The 18,995-nt window shown below is 51.1% G+C and overlaps 1 protein-coding gene across 1 annotated transcript; it reads left to right on the plus strand.

Annotated features, from left to right (window-relative positions):
• Positions 1–219: 219 nt before the first annotated feature.
• Positions 220–16,700, plus strand: LOC132469967 (E3 ubiquitin-protein ligase RBBP6-like). The gene is made up of 21 exons (XM_060068114.1): positions 220–773; positions 1,518–1,638; positions 3,272–3,323; positions 4,195–4,239; positions 5,154–5,242; positions 5,491–5,584; positions 5,718–5,857; positions 6,235–6,431; positions 7,315–7,418; positions 8,149–8,322; positions 8,572–8,726; positions 9,309–9,402; positions 10,214–10,283; positions 10,762–10,804; positions 10,966–11,367; positions 11,578–11,724; positions 12,368–12,487; positions 12,897–14,906; positions 15,298–15,403; positions 15,672–16,328; positions 16,434–16,700. The coding sequence occupies exons 1-21, from the start codon at positions 608–610 to the stop codon at positions 16,698–16,700; spliced, it is 5,253 nt and encodes a 1,750-aa protein (XP_059924097.1). The 5' UTR covers positions 220–607.
• Positions 16,701–18,995: the final 2,295 nt, after the last annotated feature.

Genomic DNA, 18,995 nt, shown 5'->3' on the forward strand with positions numbered 1-18,995 from the left:
AATATACGAGTGAAAGCCAAACAAGAGCAAAGAATTATTTTTCGCTTTATAAAAACAAACAACGACACATCTCAAGTATTTTGCCGCTGTACGGATCCCGAATTCAAAGCTGAATATATAAATAAAAATAAATGAATAAAAAACATACATGCGTTAATCACCACTGTGTGTGCGTATGTGTGTGCGTGTGTGTGTGCAGCCGGCTCGACGCCTCGTGCCCCGGTGATCATGTGATGACGAGTCGTTGCTGGTGGAAACAGCTGGTAGTTTCTGTCAACGAGCGCTGCATCCAGCATGCAGCATGGGAGAGAATAAAAGTTAAACCCGAGTCGGAATTGGTCAAATCTTCTTTATTTTGAAGGTCTGATGCTAGTGGTGTGTCGCTGGCTACCTCGTCCCGACAGTTTGGCCGAAGTAGAGCAGAACGCGGCTTGTTATTAGCCTGTCTCGTCGGCATCCACTGTAACCGGCGGCTAACACCTGCTAGCTTGCAGACTTGATTGGCAAGTCTGTAAAGTCGAATAACTAGGTGCCACTCTGTTGTCACCGTTTTTGCCTCGACTATTTATTTGCTAACCGTCAGGACCGGGGTCTAGGTTCTGTCGACATGGCTCACGTCCATTACAAATTCTCCTCTAAACTAAAATACGACACGATGGTGTTCGACGGCCTCAACATCACGCTGAAAGACCTGAAGAGGCAGATCATGGACCGGGAGAAACTTCGAGCCGCCGACTGCGACCTGCAGATCACCAACGCGCAGACGAAGGAAGGTAATTTGACGCCTCGGTAGACGGGTGGATCAACCGTGCTTTAATGGGTGGGGGGGGGAATGGGTTTGGGTTCGGTTTAGTCGGTCTGGATCCACGTGGTTCTTAAGTGACAGCTGGTGGGTTACTGTGGTCCGTGGGTTGCGTCACCTGGGTCTGGATGAGGGCAGAAGCTTGTGGGTAGAGAGTCACGCCATGGCGATGGTCCTAATGCATTGAAACCTTTGCCACGACCACTCTTTATTCAATAAGTTAACGTTTGGATAAGTAGCCTGTTACTCGTGTGATAACAAATAGTCCCTTGTCCAAAAATAGCGTGTGTTTCCATGATAATGTTGGATCGTCCAAACGTAGCAAAAGCTGTGGCTATATGATTAACAAAATAATGAATTTGTATTGACTTCTTGGTAGAACAATCTAAATTGCATTTTTGTATTGTAAAGATAATTTAAAATATACATTGTTATAATAATGTTTATGTAGGCCTATAGGTTTATACATAGAATAACAATGAACACATAATATTGTGCAGGGAGAATTATAAGCTGTCCCTTTCATTTTTATGTTCCTTATTGTTATGGCTTATTCATGCGAAACACATGTTTGTCATTCAACTAAATCTTTTCATATCCATATTCCCCAAGTCATTAAGAAGCAATGGAGCCCTACGCTAAATGAGGGCTTTGTTCAACTAAAACACTATAAAGCCTTTTTTTAGATATGTACTGCCTCTCCATCTCCCCTCAGAGTACAAAGATGACGAGGATCTCATCGCTAAGAACTCCTCTATTATTGTGAGGCGAATCCCTATGGTGGGTGTCAAGTCATCGGGGAGCAAGACTACGTCCAAGACGACGTCCAAGACCACGTAAGTGTCAACTGCTAAGTCTGTATTGTATGCTACTCACAAATTGTCACCAATATTTCCGAGCAATTCAGTTCATTCATGGTTCCGTTCATTATTTTTGATGGGAAATGTATCATAAACATGAATTGTAGTGAAATCGTTGACTGTTAACAGCTGTGAGATGATAATAATAATAAAAAAATATATATATCATACTTTCCTGAAATTATCATGCATCCAATTTGCATGGCTTGGTTTGCAGCAGACTGCTCAATCCATGTAGAGGCTTGCACCCTGCCCCAACAAACCACAACACCCAACTTCCCAATGTTGACCAACACCGGTTTAACATGTTCTCCTCAAATAAAACTTCTGCTGACAACAGCCAATACTGGTTACGGCATACTGGCCTGAGGTGGGTGTTTGTCGGGGCCTGTGTTCGAGCACGTTAAGGTGTCAGCTAAAAATCAATCATGTCTCAATTAGCTAATCTCCCTTTAAAACCCTACGGCCGTAACGTCAGCATCAGCTTTCAGGTCGACGTTTAATCAACGGATGTAGTAATGTTCCTGTGATACATAAACCTCAAATCATTCCGAGAGAGTAGGTATGGAACTGATCACGGTAGATTAAACAAAACGATCAAGCTAGAATGAACGATATAGGATGAAAGGTAGTACTTGTCAAATCCATTAGCCCTGTCCAACAAACCTCATGTGGGAGTTGAATATCTGGTTTACTCAAAAAACGAGAAAAAACAGCTTTTGTCTGTTGATAGCATGTCTTTTGAGGTTACATTAATGAAGAGTGTAAAGTGTATAAAGGGGTATATTCTTACCAGAAAATTTGCATTTAATTATATCTGCTCATTCTGTTTTCAAACTAGTAAATATACTCTTCACTATTCTAAAGAACACTCTATGCCCTCTCTGCAAAACAATACCATTTTAACTGGAAGCATTAAAACAAGGTTTCGGGCCATAGTAAGCAATTCCGTCCTGAGCATTTGAAACACAAGGCTTATCTTTTATTGGGTTCAGTTAACCAAACAATCATTACGGAATTCGAAGTCTGAGTGATTTTGCTGAGCAAACGGAAACGCCTCTCTCAGTGAAACTAACAGGTGTAGAACCGCGAGCGGAAACCATCGAGATAGTTTCAGCCCGAGGCACAGCTTGACGAATCAGTTATGATCACCCTGTAGGGAATCCACGGCAGGCTATTCACGCTATTCAGCAGTCGACCACAAACGCATTGAGTGTGCAGCAGTGCTTTCTTGCAGACGGGCGCTTGTGTTGACCTTAATCATTATAAATAAACCCTTTCTTGCCAACGGAACTGTTTATCTAAGGAACCACCCTTAAGCTTTCTGTGTGTGGGGTGTGACTATAATCACCACTGTGAACATGATTTTGGATATTATATTACCAACCTGCATGCATGTTTGTCAAACCACAAACATGCATGCAGGTTGGGTTTTTACGATCCACTAAATTTAAAAAATCATTGACATTAGAGTTGGGAAATAATCGAGTGTTGTCCAAACGGTATTCAATGTGATCCGTTGCCATTATTTAACGTGGCAGTGATGTGATTATACACAGTAGGCAGGGGTCTGCCTGACTCATACTGGTGCTCTTCTTTGCTGTTTCAGTGACCGTTCCGACAACCAATTTCACCACCAGGCCTTTGGGTCCACCAAAGCAGTATGTAACTCAGAACGCACCCTGAACCGTGTGTGTGTGTGTGTGTGTGTGTGTGTGTGTGTGTGTGTGTGTGTGTGTGTGTGTGTGTGTGTGTGTGTGTGTGTGTGTGTGTGTGTGTGTGTGTGTGTGTGTGTGTGTGTGTGTGTGTGTGTGGACACATGCAAACACACACCACCATTACATGAGTCACAACTTGCTGTTACATGTATTATAGCCATTAGGGTTGTTTTTTTTCCACGGAAAAGGCCCATTGTTCAAACAATGGCCTAATTTCATAAAGCTTTGAAAAAATATTGTTTTGTCTAGAAATAAAACGTGTGTAATTTTTACGTGAGATAAAAAATATGTTTCTTAATAAAACGTTTGCATTATTCTTAATTGTATTATGCTCTTTATTTTTCACGTCAAAGGTGATTTGTGACCACAGAGAATGTCCCTGTTATGCAAACTCACAATCTCTGTGTAAAGAGGGTGAGGTGGGGGGTGTGTTTGAAATGTAACGGGCTGGGGGGGACATTATCATGTCGCACTCTACCTCCCAGATGGGCAAAGCCAACTGTCAAGTTAGCTTTCAGATATGAGTTGGCTACTTGGGAATTCACCGTCAAATTTGATGACGCAGGTGCGGTCTTCTGTCTGACCCCATAGTTTCTAGAAACTGAAAATAGAAACTGAAAGTTCATGTATTCATGTTCATGGTTTAATCAATTTGAATGTGTTTTCGATTGTGGTCTTTTTTTTTACCACTTGCATGTGCCAAAACCTTCCCTTATTTGGAACCAAACATGTGACCTAGTTTTTTTCCATCCAATACACTTACTGGATGAATGGCTTGAGTCTATCCTTGACTAATGTTCTGTCCTTCCAACAGATGGATAACCAGAGTTTTTCCAGATCCCTCACCCTTCTCTCCCAGGTATACTCTTCAGTTCTGTTTATGACTTCTTATTTGCCAGTGACATAAATCGATGCACATAGAATTATACCATATAGGATTATAGTAGCTTATGATTTGTACTTTGCGAGGTACTGTTGAAAAAAAAAGACAAAATTTGAGTGTCTGATAATCTTATTCTCTATACAGAAATTTCAAATAAAGCACATTTAGGAAAATAGCTCATCAGCTAACATTAGACTTGCTCAAATTACTTGACTGTGTTTCTACATGTTTTGACTGGTTCAAATAAAGTTGAATTTTGATTATTGTTCACTTTTTGATTATTGGTCTACAGCATGCTTTTCTTTAGTCAGTTTGCGGAGCAAAGTTGTATTCAATATTTGTTGTCTTGAAAATGTAATATTATAACCAACTCTTGCTACTTCACGTTGAGTATGGATTAAAGGGCCCCGATTGACCACCGAGTGTGATTAGTGATGACAAGCCTCTTGAAAATCTGCCTTTTGCTGTGCCTTGGCGACATCAGTGGACCCAGTGGACTGTAGCTAATGTTGCTGATCTATTCATCACACATCTAGGTGACAACTCCCACTTGTGAAGTCACTAAAACACATGGAAAGGCAGAATTTCAAACGGCTTGTAACGGCTAATCACACTCAATCCTGGTGGCTTAATAGGAACCCTTTTAACAATTGATCTTGTAACCTGTAATACTCAATTGGGGTATTAAAAAGTGAAAAGGAGAACGTGGACACTGCTTCAATGCCCTCATTTTTATTGTAGAAAGTCGACATGCATAAAATGAGATGAATCTGGTTGATGTCTCAATCAGCATGGGGAGGCGTGGGCCCTTTAGTGACACTCATTTCACACATGTGACCCCCCCCCCCTCCTCCCTTACCCCATCCCAACACGTGTGCTCACACACGCAGACCTGCAATCTGGCCAACGCAAACGCGTCGGAGGAGGACAAAATCCAAGCCATGATGTCCCAGTCCACCCATGAATACGACCCCATGAAGTAAGTCCGGCCCTCCCATTCAAACCGCTGCAACCATTGTGTTGGTATCATGCTAGCTATGTTGTGTCTGTGGACTGCTCGTCTTCATAAGTTGTCTGGTATAATGGTTAACTCATTTTTCTCATCATACCTCTACCTTGTGTCACACCCGCTTCCTTTTTCCTCATCCACAAAATGGTTTTTGCCGTCTTTTATTAATTTGTACCTTTTTCGACTTGGATGCGTTTCTCTTCCCCATCTGTGTGAAGTTATGTGAAGAAGCACGGGCCTCCTCCACCAAACTACACCTGTTTCCGATGTGGGATGAATGGTCACCACATCAGAAACTGCCCCACCAATGGGGTGAGAGCACGACGGGTTTAGTGTGTGTGTGTGTGTGTGTGTGTGTGTGTGTGTGTGAGAGAGAAGAGAGCCAGATAGTTTGAGAGCACTTCAAGGGGGTTGATCATGTGTGTGTGTGCCTCCCCTTGCTTAGGACAAGACCTTTGAGTCCCTGCCCAAGATCAAGAAGAGCACGGGCATCCCTCGCTCTTTCATGGTGGAAGTGGACGACCCCAACATCAAGGGGGCCATGCTGACCCACTGCGGTCGATACGCCATTCCCACCATAGACGCGTGAGTACCACCGCCGACGTCCTGTACTCTGTAGCGCGTTGCATGTTCTTACCTGGCTCCAGACCGTGATCGGGTTTCTCTTGGGTTAGGGGCCGAAGCGACAGACAGACAGACACACGCAGCTGTTTCTAGAGAGTAGTGTGTGTTTCCCGTGAATTAGTATTAAAGCTGTTCCCAAACCATACTAGGTTTCACTCATGTTTTTATTAATTTGCATGAATCCGTATCGTGCTATAAGTAATAATGCATTCAGGGTTTGTCAGGTTTATAAACTGTGACACAACATCCATCAACCAAGGGTTGAATTTGCGTGAATTTCCCGTGGGAGCTCATCGTTGTTGTGTCTGTCCGTGTGTGTGGCTGCGTCGGTCTCCCAGCGAGGCCTATGCCAAGGGGAAGAAGGAGAGGCCTCCATTCGCGCCGCCCCTGCCCCCGGCCGCGGGCGCCGCGGGGGAGGAGAAGAAGGAGGAGGAGGAGGAGGCGGTCCCCACGGAGCTGCTGTGTCTCATCTGCAGGGAGATGCTCCACGATGCCGTCCTCATCCCCTGCTGTGGGAACAGCTACTGTGACGACTGTGAGTACCTGGCAACCGGCCACGCCTCACACATACACACATACATGTACAGAAAAACAAACATGCACACGCACAAATGCACACACACGCACACACACACACGCGCACGCACGCATGCATACAGAAAAGCGCACACACGCAGCACACGCACACATCCTATATGACTGTGTGTGTGTGTGTTTGTCTCGTCTGTGTTGCACTTCATGCCATTTTGTTAATGTATATCTGTCTTCTGTTGTCCTTTTAAGTTGGATGTACTCTTTGCACATGTTTTTCCATTAAAGATTTCTTTCCAATGTATTGCACCAATAAAATGTGTACATTTTCACAAGGTCAATAAAATTCTGATTCTAAAATTGTATGGGTTTAACATTTTGTTTGATTGTGCATTGACACACACACTCACACAATCGTATGATGTGATTTATCACCGATGTAAATGCTAGCACATTTTTTAATAAACACATTATCATATAGTTGTGGAGGTAGGGGAGTTGTCTTAAAACGTAGATGATATTGTGAGATAGCCTAGCTCAGCGTCAGCCATATAACTCCTATATTGTATTTTAATTACTGGACAGCCAAGATTCACACACAGATATCATGAAGAGATCATCAAATGAATACATACTGCACATGTATGTACAACTGTGTCAACTTGCATATTTCAGATTTACAATACAAACGTTAATTGTCTTCCAACGTGGATTATAGTAGTCCTATTGACACACATTTACGTGCATATCTGTACAAGCTGAGACTAGTCCTTCAGTATCAATCGGTACATTAGAACACACACTCACTCACTCGGTCTTCCTCTCCCCTCCCGGTTTTCCTTTCTCTCCCTCTCCATCTTCTCTCTCTCCGTCGCTGTGCTACTCAGGCATCCGCAGCGCCTTGCTGGAGTCAGACGAGCACGTCTGCCCCACCTGCGCCAAGGTGGACGTCTCTCCAGACACCCTGGTAGCCAATAAGTTCCTCCGACAGGTGAGAGCAGAGGCAGGGGAAGCCAGGCTTACTGGACAGGAGCACGGCCTTGGGGGGCTAGATGACGGGGTTCAGTAGACTGATCGAGCTTGTTGATGAGGAACTCTGATGTTTTTATATCGCGTCGGGATCGCTGCATTAAGTCGAAAACAAAAGGTCTCCTTTTAGGAGTGTTTTTGGTGCATTTCATTCCACTAACAATTGAATGAAAACGATCGATGTCCTGGTCGTTGCCCAAAATAAATATTACTGCAACGTGTCTTCCAGTTGATTGCCGTCCATTTTCCTCTATATTAGGCTTGAATGTGATTTTATTGTTCAATACTATAAGCACTCATGTGCATTAACATGCCTTCTATTTGGGGCTGAGGATAGTGTTGTGGCGAGGGTGTTTCCCTCCAGGCTGAAAGGTGTTGGGGTCCATCCCTTCTTATTTCATGCATGATCTCTAACATGCTTATTTCCAATTAGACCTGTGAAGTTCCTTCATGCAAACTCAGATTATTCCCGTTCCCATTTGGTATTGATTTATCTCTATCAATCTTGATTGTTGAAGCACTTTGTAAACAGTTTAAAATACGTCATAAAGTAAGTTCTGACTAATTATCATCTCCATATAGGGTTGCCTACCTATGGCCATCCTTGTGTCAGATCCCTAACCCCAACCTGCTCTTTAACAGACGAGCGGTTTGGGGTTAAAGCGTCTCTTCCCATCCCTCTTTCCCCACAGGCGGTGAACAGCTTCAACAACGAGCTCGGCAACCAGAACAGCCTGGCCACACCGGGACCCAGTGCCCCGGCGTCCCAGACGTCCAGCCCCAGCCCAGCCCCCAATCCCCCTCCACCCGTCTCTGCCACCCAGACCCGCCCCAAGACGCCCTACCAGCAAACACGCCACCAGCAGGTTGGAGCTTAGCAAGATCTTACCGCTTTCTGACTCCCAAGTTAATCATAGAGTCTATGGCCACTGGCGTGGCATAACACTGTGGCGGTCCGTTGTTTCGATAACAGTTGCGTGAGCACCAGTCTTCAACACCCGCCTTTATTGTGAAAATATCGCGTTTTGCTTACTAATTAGATGATGAAAGGATTTTCAGGGTTTAAGACTGGTGTGCGCTGGTGTTTCTGTCGATTTGATTCGGTCTCTTCTTAGGACCCTCTGATGTCCCGCCCACCGCCTGCACACACCCCGCCATTGGCTCAACCGAACACGCCGTCTCCCGTAGCAACGGCCGCCTCATCTGCCTCCAGCACTCCGGTCAACTCTCCGCCGCGTCCGCAGAACCAGCCGGACGTGCCCGGCAGCACGTACGTCCACACGCGGCCGTGCCTGTTCACACAGCGTGCGCCCACATGTTTGCGCAACCTCGCATTAGATGAAGCTTCTGAGCTCCGAGAGAACTGCTGCGCAGGTCGTAGTTGTTCCCGTGCCTGCCTGCGTATGTTTCACCTTCTTACCTCGTGCGTAGACGGTTGTTATTCGTCGCGGTGCGTAGTGACATTGGATCAAGAAGAGCAGGGCTCTCCAACCAGGGCTCCGGGTACCTTAGAGGGCAGCGTTCCCCGGCATGATGTCGTGGCAGAGTGCTGAACAGATATTTAATCCCAGATCTGTTCCGTTTAAAAACGGGTGATCGGGAGTACTTTAGATTTAGATTTAGATAAAATTCACAACGGCAAATATTACTTTAATTTTGCGAAATATGAAGTGTGGATAGTAGTACCTGATCATTGGAGATAAATAAACACAAAAGCCGCTGCATTCTATTGCCAGTATGATACCAAACGGTCACAGAATCATTAGTGGTCGTGTGGATGAAGGGATGAGAGTGTAAATGATGGGGTGAGGTACGGTGGACCAAAAAGGTGTGTTCTGTCTTCATCCTCCAGGGAGGCCGAGGCTGAGGTTTCCGTTGATGCAGCCGAGGCCTCCATCCCCTCTGGGTCCTCCTCCCCTGTGGAGGCACCACCACTGATGGCCCCGGTACTCTCACACACACACACACACACACACACACACACACACACACACACACACACACACACACACACACACACACACACACACACACACACACACACACACACACACACACACACACAGGCTGAATATAAACCAGGAAAAAAAATTGTGATGTTGATCAAAATATGTACCATTGTAAAAGATTACAACTTTATTGCCCCAAGGGGAATTAGTCTTGCACTTTGGAGCATAAGCACATGTCAGCACAAAGCCGTGCACATACAGACTCAGACAATGAGAGACTTACACAGAATGACACAATAATAATAACAGACATTATGAAAAGATAAACATTCAAAGTGCATAATGCATACTTCAGGGTGGCTCTCTTAAACCTGTTAATCAACTCAATACTCCGAGGCACAAAATATGTGAGTGCTCTGTGTGTTTTAACACAAGGCATTCTATAGCGTAGACCCGAAAGGAGAAGGGAGTACTCAGGGAAGAGGGGGTGAAACGGATCATCCGGTATCCTCAAGGCCAAATTAATTGTATTTTCATCAGTAATGTGTGCAATGCTTGTAATACTAACTACTTAATGATGCCTTAATCAATAAATGGAGAGCGAATCACACACAAACACACACGGTATTGGGTATTGCTAGATTGAACTGTCATTACAGAGCCTGTAATTGTGTGTGTGTGTGTGTGTGTGTGTGTGTGTGTGTGTGTGTGTGTGTGTGTGTGTGTGTGTGTGTGTGTGTGTGTGTGTGTGTGTGTGTGTGTGTGTGTGTGTGTGTGTGTGTGTGTGTGTGTGTGTGTTCTTACTAAGGGTTACCATGTTCCAGTGGCGGAAGACCGGGAGTCCATCAGCCCTAAAAATACACAAATGTCCCCAACGTGTGAGTGTCAGCAGGCCATAAAAGAATTAGTAATGGCAGCATTAACATTATATATCTTTCTAGACAATGGCAAGCGACAACGTGTTATTCACTGTATGTCGATGCTAAATGCGAGCTAATGCTCGCATTTGGAGTTTATTTGTCGTTTGCTAATTATATACCAGATCGTGTGGCATCTGTTGTTGTCGGAGAAGGCAGTATGTCGACTAAGCATGTTTCCTGAATCTTTGATGACGTATCATGTTTGATCTGCTCGAGGTGTAGAGCACATTCGTTACATATTGTACCTTTAACGTGCTGACGGTGCGGTTGAATCCAATTACCCAAATGATCAAATGTGACTTAAACGCTGTAATTCAGGGCACTCGTTTGACTCGACTTTTTTTTTTAACACAATAGATCCAGTTTTGTGTGCGAGCATCCGAGAAGACGCTCTATGCGTCGAGCTAATGTGGTATTATCTGTCCGTCACTTACAGACCCAACAGTCCGACCCTCGGAACAGCCACCCGCCAAGGAGAGGTACGTGTGGTCCCTGGCGTGCGGCGATTCAGCCGGCGTTTGTTTACGAGGGCTTTTAGACACAAGGCCCCCCCCTGTCCTCTCCCTCAGAGCCCCCCCCCTGTACTCTCCCTCAGAGCCCCCCCCTCCGTGTTTACTGACTCCCTCTCTCCCTCCCCCAGCTCCTCCACCTCCTCCGGTCCTGCCGTCGGCGGGGGTTGGCCCTACCCCAGGGAGGGCCCCGGCCCGCCCCTCCCACCCCCTCGCCCTCCCTCCGGCCCCCCTCCCCCCGGCCCCCCGCCCGCCCCGCCTCACCCGCCTCCCGCCCCGCAGCGCTTCCTCCCGCCGCCCTCCCCCTTCCCCTCCATGCCCTTCCCCCCGTACCCGGGCTTCCCCCCGGGGTTCCCGTTCGCGGCGCCTCCCTGGGCGCCCCCTGGCCTGCCGCCCGCCTGCCCCGCGGTCCCCCCCCCTCCCCCCCTCCGCCCCCCCGCTCTCCCCCCCGCCTGCTCCGCCTCCGCCTCCATCCCCCCCCTCATCCCGAAGGAGGAGATGTACCGACACCAGCGGCGGCGGATGAACGAGAGGTGAGCTCCGCCCGTTCCCGTCGCTGTCGTGTTGTTGTTCTTGGGGTGTACACTTTCATCCTTGTAGAGACATTTGCATGACCCATAAGTACAACGTGTGTGTAAGTCCAGCCGAACCCCCGCGAGGAACGCTTACCCATCGTGGTACGGGCCAACTCCTCCGTGGGAATGGTTCAAACCCCCCCGCCGCCGTCGTCTCTTCCCCCCCAGCAGATCGTCGTCCGGCCGCGGGCCCAACAGAGACGGGCGGGGCCAGCAGAGGCCCAAGCCCGCCGTGGACGAGATGGGCGGGGACTTCGCCAAAGAGCTGCTGGAGTACCGGCGGATGCAGAGGCAGAGGAGGCGCTCCTACTCCAGGTCGGTGCACGCCATCCCCCCCAGCATGTCCGCGGTCGTCTCCCATGAGTACGCGTCTCGCTTAGTGGGCCTGTGACGCTCCGAAGAGCCAGGCTGGGAATGCCTCTTCCCAGAAGGCTGGGAAGAGGCATTCCCAGCCTGGCTCAGCTTCCTCACAGTGCGGTAGTATGCCCTCCCTCCAGTCCACCTCCTCTGTAGCCTTCCGCTGGCCATGCCCTGCATCCCTTCCCTCCAGAGAGGCAGCGTGGCAGAGCTCGTTCCTCGGGGATGAAGCACCTATCGCCCACGGTGGCAGAGACAACCCCACCGTACTCATCTTCAATGAATGAGCTAATGGCGCCACTAAGTCTTAGTCTTTTGTCTCCCCTCTCCCCTCCAGCCATGCTGGGTCCCCCTGAGGACGGCCGGGCCCCGTTCTTGTTGGTCTGCCGTGTGGCCCTGGGGCTTGGGCCAGTCCAGGGTGTTAAACTGAACTTTTTAAAGGTTCAATGTTGTTTGAATGTAATAAGTGCTAGCTCTGGGCAGAAGGCCGGTTCTTCCTCGTGTATAACCTCGGTGCACTGTAAGCGGGACAGAGTGTTTCATACGAACAGGACTCGGTTGTATTTATTCGCTGTCTCCCTTTGCTGTCGCTCTCTCCCAGGTCGCCTCAGAGGAGCTCCTCCGTCAGCCAGATGTCCTCTGACTCCTACTCCCCCTCCAGGAGCTACTCCAGGTCCCCCAGCAGGTCCCCGGGCCCCGCGCACTCCAGAGGCAGATCTAGGTGCAGATCTAGGTGCAGATCTAGGTGCAGTTCTAGGTGCAGTTCTAGGTGCAGATCTAGGTGCAGATCTAGGTCCAGGTCTAGGTCCAGGTCTAGGTCCAGGTCCAGGTCTAGGTCCAGGTGCGGGTCTAGGTGCGGGTCTAGGTGCGGGTCTAGGTCCAGGTCCGGGTCTAGGTGCGGGTCTAGGTGCGGGTCTAGGTGCGGGTCTAGGTGCGGCTCTAGGTGCGGCTCTAGGTGCGGCTCTAGGTGCGGCTCTAGGTGCGGCTCTAGGTGCGGCTCTAGGTGCGGATCTAGGTGCGGATCTAGGTGCAGTTCTAGGTGCAGATCTAGGTGCAGCTTCTTGTCCGTTGATATGGTGAACTACTTAATGGTGTCCTCAGCCAATGACGTCCTTTCCTTCCGTCTCCAGATCCAGGTCCCGCCCACGCCACAGACGGAGCTCCGCCCGTCGCCACGGCGACCGCTCCCATCACCACGGCTACAAGCGGTCCCGTTCCCCGACGCCGCCCTCGTCCTCCCCGTCCCGCCGCCGGAGGAGCTCCCGGACGCGGTCCAGGTCCCGCTCTCGGTCCCGGGGGTCCCGGCGGAAGGCGTCGCGCTGCCGCCACCACCGCCACCGCGCCGGGAGTCACCGCGATCACCACGGCGACCCCGGGCGCCGGGGCTCGCCGGGCTGCGACCGCCGCCCGCACCACGCGGGCTGCGGCGCCCAGCGCTTCCGCCAGTGGGAGACGGAGTACCTGCAGTGGTACGACAAGTACTTTGGCAGCTACACCGGGGCGCCCCACCACCTCCAGCCGCCGCCCCTCCTGCCCGCGCCCCGCCCCGCCTGCGGCCGCCCAGCGCCCGGCCACCGGCGCCCGTCCCCCTCGGGCCCCTGCTCCTCCTCGCAGCACCCCCGGCCCCCGCCGGGCCGGCTCCCCGCCAAGAGGAGCCGCTCCCCCTCCCGGCGGTCGCCCGACGGCGGCTCCTCCCCGGGCAGCGACGAGGACTCGGCCTCGCTGACCTACCAGCAGAGGTGCTCGGAGATGTTCGGGCACCAGGCGTCGTACCGGGACGAGGCCGAGGACCGAGAGCCGGCCCCCCGCACGCCGGCCCCCAGGGGTCCCGACGACCCGACGCACGAGAAGAAGAAGAGGAGGAGGAGGAGCGAGAGGGAGCGAGCGGACGGGGGCGAGGCGGAGGAGGCCCCGCCTCTGGGCGCCTCCTTCGCCTCCTCGTCTGGTCGCGGCCGCTGGGACGGGGGAAGCAACCGCGGCAGCCCGGGTCCCCCGCAACACAGCCTGGGGGTCTGCAGCCGGGCGGAGCCAGGGGACGAGGCCTGGGACCGACCCTACGCTGGGACGCTGAGGTCCGACGGCGGAAGGGAGGGCCAGAGAGGCGATGGGGGGAGGGAGGGCCAGAGAGGCGATGGGGGGAGAGAGGCCCAGAGAGGCGATGGGGGGAGAGAGGGCCAGAGAGGCGATGGGGGGAGGGAGGGCCAGAGAGGCGATGGGGGGAGAGAGGGCCAGAGAGCCGATGGGGGGAGAGAGGGCCAGAGAGCCGATGGGGGGAGAGAGGGCCAGAGAGCCGATGGGGGGAGAGAGGGCCAGAGAGGCGATGGGGGGAGGGAGGGCCAGAGAGCCGATGGGGGGAGAGAGGGCCAGAGACATCCAGGCGATGAGGGAGTGTCCACAGAGCCCAGCCGGGCTCCAGAGGCGGGCAGACCAAAGCATGGCGAGCCACGTCCGGATCACTCCAGGTCGGAGAGGAAAAAGCGACGGGAAGAGGAGAGGAGCAGCGAGTCCCTGAGGAAGGACGTTCCTCTGGACGGCCGGCACCTCGACGCCTCGCACAGGAGCGAGAACGCAAAGTCAGGGCAGGACGGAGACGACCCGAGGCACGGGGGTAAACCCAACGCCGTCGAGAAGGACGCGCCCCCCCGTGGATCACCGATGGAGAACCCCCTCTGGGAAGGGGTGACGAAGGTGAGGAACCCCCAGAGGAAGACCATCAGCATCAACATCAACCTAGCCCAGCTGGAGGAGGTCCAGAAGGTGGCTGAGTCTCAACCGACGGCCGGCAGCTCGGTCGAAGAAGAGCGAATGGACGCCGGCGATGAAAACGAGGACACGCCCACAGTGGAGGACGGGGAGGAAGTGGTGGACGACAACAGAGGAGTAAAACAACTGACCACCGTCCGGAGAGCCGCGGAGGTACCCGTTTGTGGAGGAGAGGCGATGAAGACTATGGAGAAGAAGAGGAGCAGGAGAGCTGATGGAGGCAAGGTATTGGAGGAGGAGGAGGAGGAGGAGTCGAGGGCAGGAGCGAGGAAGAGGCGGGGTGAGGAGCCAGGGGAGGTGGGCGGGGAGAGGACCAAAGCCCCTGGACGAAGAAGCCAAAGCACCTCAGCTTCCGGGGAAACGCCAATCCATGCTAGGTTAGTGACGCGGCACAGTGACCCCACAAAGAAACGGAACAGCTTCTATTCATTTCAGTCACTGCTACTCCGTGTATTTTGAGCGATATTTAAAATGTTCTTCCCTTCTGTATTTTTATTATTTACCTATGACGATGGATTTATCTTTCAGCATTAGGCTGAGCTGATTATGCTTATATTTTACCAAAATAATGTCCCTTTCCTCTTCAGATCTTCTAAATTCTTGAAAACAACTAGTAGTTGATAGATGATCATCCCAGAGTTGGAGATCTTGAGCACTTTTATAGCAAATGAATTCCTTTGTAGAGATGACCCAAGAAGAGGCTTGGTCAGAGCGCTGGACCGTGGAGCACTGGGCCCTAACGCTGCGGTGTTCTGTCTCTGTGTGTAGGAGGGATCGAAGCGAGGGCCGCCAGGAACGGAAGAGGAAGACCCTGGAGAACCACAGTAGCCGGGACGGCTTCCTCCACCCCGAGGACACCACGGCCCCCGTGAAGGTGAGGACCCAGGGGCTCCACTCAGAAGCCCCCCCCGGGCCCTGAGTCCACACCCAGGGGCCCCACCCAGAACGCTGCCTATCATCAGTTCCCCAGTAATGTGGGGTCAACAGGGCGTGTTGCCAATGGCTTCTTTGTGAAAGCATTGTGATTGGCTCCGGTGGAGCTGATGGCTCGGCGAGACTCCGCCCCCGTTCTGACCCTCTCCCCTCCCCCCTCCCCCCCCCCCCCTCCCCCCTCTCCCCTCTCCCCTCTCCCCTCTCCCCAGGTCCGCTCCAGGTGGGCGCCGCTGGAGGCGGGGGACGAGGGCCCCCCCGCGGGGAAGGAGGAGCCGGCGTCCGGCGAGGCTCGTCTACGCGACGCCCCCGCAGCGCTCGGCCCCGCCCCCGCAGCGCTCGGCTCCGCCCCCGTCCCCGCGCCGACGAAGAGGACCGCCGCTAGAGACGGGCTCGCCCTGGAGGACGGGGCCAGAGCGCCGCGCGGGCGGGAGGCCGAGGGGGGGAGGGAGAGGGAGGCGGCCGGGGGGAGGTCCGGGGGGGCGGGGGGAGGGGGAGGCGAGGGCGGCAGAGACCAGAGGAGGAGAACCACAGAGAGCGAGCGGGCGAGCGGCGGGACGGAGAAGAGGGGTCCCCACTCCTTCTCCTCCTCCTCCTCCTCCTCGCGGACCGCCGGCGACGCGAGGGGCCGGGAGCCCGAGGACGCCGCCGCCGCCGCCGCCGGCCCCGGGCCGTCCCAGCCCTCGTCCCGCTCCTCCTCCTCCTCCTCGTCCTCGTTCTCCCAGCCCGACGGCGTTCCCCGTCAGCCCGCCGCCGCGGCGGGCGTCTCCGGCGCCGACGGCGGCGGGGGGAGTCGCGGGCGCCGTGACCCCGACGCCACGGCGTCCCGCCGCGACGGGAAGGCCCCCGCGGCCCGCCGGGACGGCGAGGCCGGGGAACAACAACAACAACAACAACAACAACAACGGCCGCACCACCGCCGCCACCGCCATCATCATTCACCGCAGCACCGTCGTCACCGGGGCGACCACCAGGAGCACCAGCCCCTCCGAGAGCAGAGGGACCCCCGCAGCCCGGCGGAGGGCCCCCCCCCGGGGGGCCCCGAGAGGAGGGACCCGCGCCCCCCCTCCTCCCAGCGCCCTGCAGCGGGCCCCCCCGGCGCCGGGGGGGCCCGGGGGCCGCCGGACAAGCCCCGGCTGGACGTGTTCTCCGGGGGGCGTAACGCTCTGCTGCGGCCCCGGAAGCCCATCGACATCAAGATCATCAGCGGGGCGTCGCTGTTCCAGCAGAGCAGGGTCTAGGAGCCAATCACAGACCAGCTCCCTTAATAGGGGTGGCGTCGTTAGTGTTTACACCAACAGCGCCCTCACATGGCGAGGAGTGGGATGATGATAGTATACGAGACAATATGGGAACAACGCAAGAAAAAAAAAAAAAAAGAGTTTTGTTTGAATGTGTTTGCCATGTGTAGGTGCAACTTTTTGTTATTACTTTAGAAACCCGCTGCTTGTAGATTTTCGTGTTGAAGAATGTTGCAAAGGAGAAGAAAAATGAACTAACAATCAGTAACAGGGAACCATTTGTTTACGGTTGGTTCTAACCAACTTGCCTTAGTTCTAGAGTGGGCTTGGCCTGTTTGTTTAATTTATATTGTAATTTATTATTTTTTTCATTTCTATTTTAACAACGCCAAGCTCATTTCTTCGCCTCCGCATTGGTGCCTTGATTGAAGCACTAGCCAAAATGATCCTTACTTGAATAACAGGACGGTGTGTATGTATTTATAGTGCAGATTTATTTACTCATGACGAACGTTTACTATTTATTTCTCTCAAAGTAGGTTTGGGATCGGCTGGACAGACGAAAGCGTTGTGCCCATGAATGGGGTAAGAATAATTCTTGACTGAGTAGCAGAGAGAGAAGCACTTTGTAGTATGAACGTTCATGTTCTGTGATGTCAGCGGTCAAGCCTGATTTTGTGAGAGTCCAATACTGCAACATCACAGCATTAATTGCCTTAAATATGTACGAGTAAATCTACATCGTTGTTCTCGATGGAGGGGACTTTGAGGTCCTGAAAGATTGCGTGGATTTTGCTGCTGATATGAAATGTGCACTGTGAATTTATAATTTCTTTAACCCTCTGCCTACTATAATTTTGTGATTTTTTTCGTTTAAAAATCAAACACGCTGTGTGGATGGATAGCTTACCAAAATGTGTTGGACTCTTTCTTTCTGGTCAGAAATAAATACAAAATCTACCAACAATAATGATTTTTTGTGTTTTTATTTCTGAGTTGGCTTAAAAAATCGATTTTTACTTTTCCTGACCTGAACACAAGCAATATTTTTTATTAATGTTTGAATATCTTTTTGTTGTCAATCATGTTGCCGTTCAAAAGTTGTAAGAGTGCCAGACAGAAAGACACACTGGAGATAACACTGACCTATAACAGAACAGATTGACAGGTACACAGCATCACACAATAACAGAAGGGCAGCTGGCAGATAAAGACTGATATCAAGGTGATGCACGACAAACAGTATTCAATTACAAATGACAAATCCAAAATCTCAGAGTGAAACACTGATTTGCGTACATCAGAGCTTGGTTCTCCATAGAAAGAGGACTGCGAAACAGAAATAATAATAAAAAAAAAAAAGCACATAAAATACCAAACAGACTAGAAACCAAATGTACCGGATGCTCGCAGACAGATGAGACGCAGCGTGGGGAGAGGGTGCAGACAGACGACTACATCATGGTTAGAGATCAGTGCTGAGCCAGACCAGTTTGAACACAGCGTCCCGTCCACGCGCTCGGATCCTGCAAGAGGTTTGCCGTTTTATTTCTCCATTCTCCTCGTTCCCGTCGTCCTATCTCCTGTGCTGTCCTCGTACACTTTGTTTCCAAGTTGCAATTTGAGTGTGTCCTTCTAATCCTGCCGTTTGCTCTCTTGTCGTTCTCTTCTGTGTTTAAATTCTGCCTTCCTTTGTGTGCCAGCGACATGTGCTGCTGTCTAGGGCACTTTGCCAATGATGGTGTGTGTGTGTGTGTGTGTGTGTGTGTGATATTATGCATGAACCGACATTAACCGCATGTCTTAACTCTTTAAGTCACAGACCGCCTAACAAGCTTGTGCTACATTTTAATTGACTGTTTGACTAATTTACAATCATAAATGTTGGAAGATAAATCATGCATCACACTGTAGTGTATGTATTTAATGCACAATTATGCACATCACACAAACACACACACGTATTGATGGATAATAACTCCATAAGTGTATGAAAACATCACCATAACCCAAGTAGTAAAAGATTTCACATGCACATTTTATTGGTGTGTCTGGGATTTTTCTTAATCCCACTCTGGAATATTAGCGACCTCTACTGGAGGAGTATGCAGTATACAACAACATATGTCCACAATTGTGAGATAATGGTGCACGAAGGCAATGTCATGAAACAACTTAGAAGCCACTACGTACCTCCCGTCCTGAAACAATGACACAAAGTCATGCTTATTGATGTTTGCATGCAATAACATCAGATAAGATAACTATTGTTGTATTGCACGACACAATATATTT

The sequence above is a fragment of the Gadus macrocephalus genome, chromosome 2, assembly GCF_031168955.1.
Source record: "Gadus macrocephalus chromosome 2, ASM3116895v1".
NCBI lineage: Eukaryota > Metazoa > Chordata > Actinopteri > Gadiformes > Gadidae > Gadus > Gadus macrocephalus.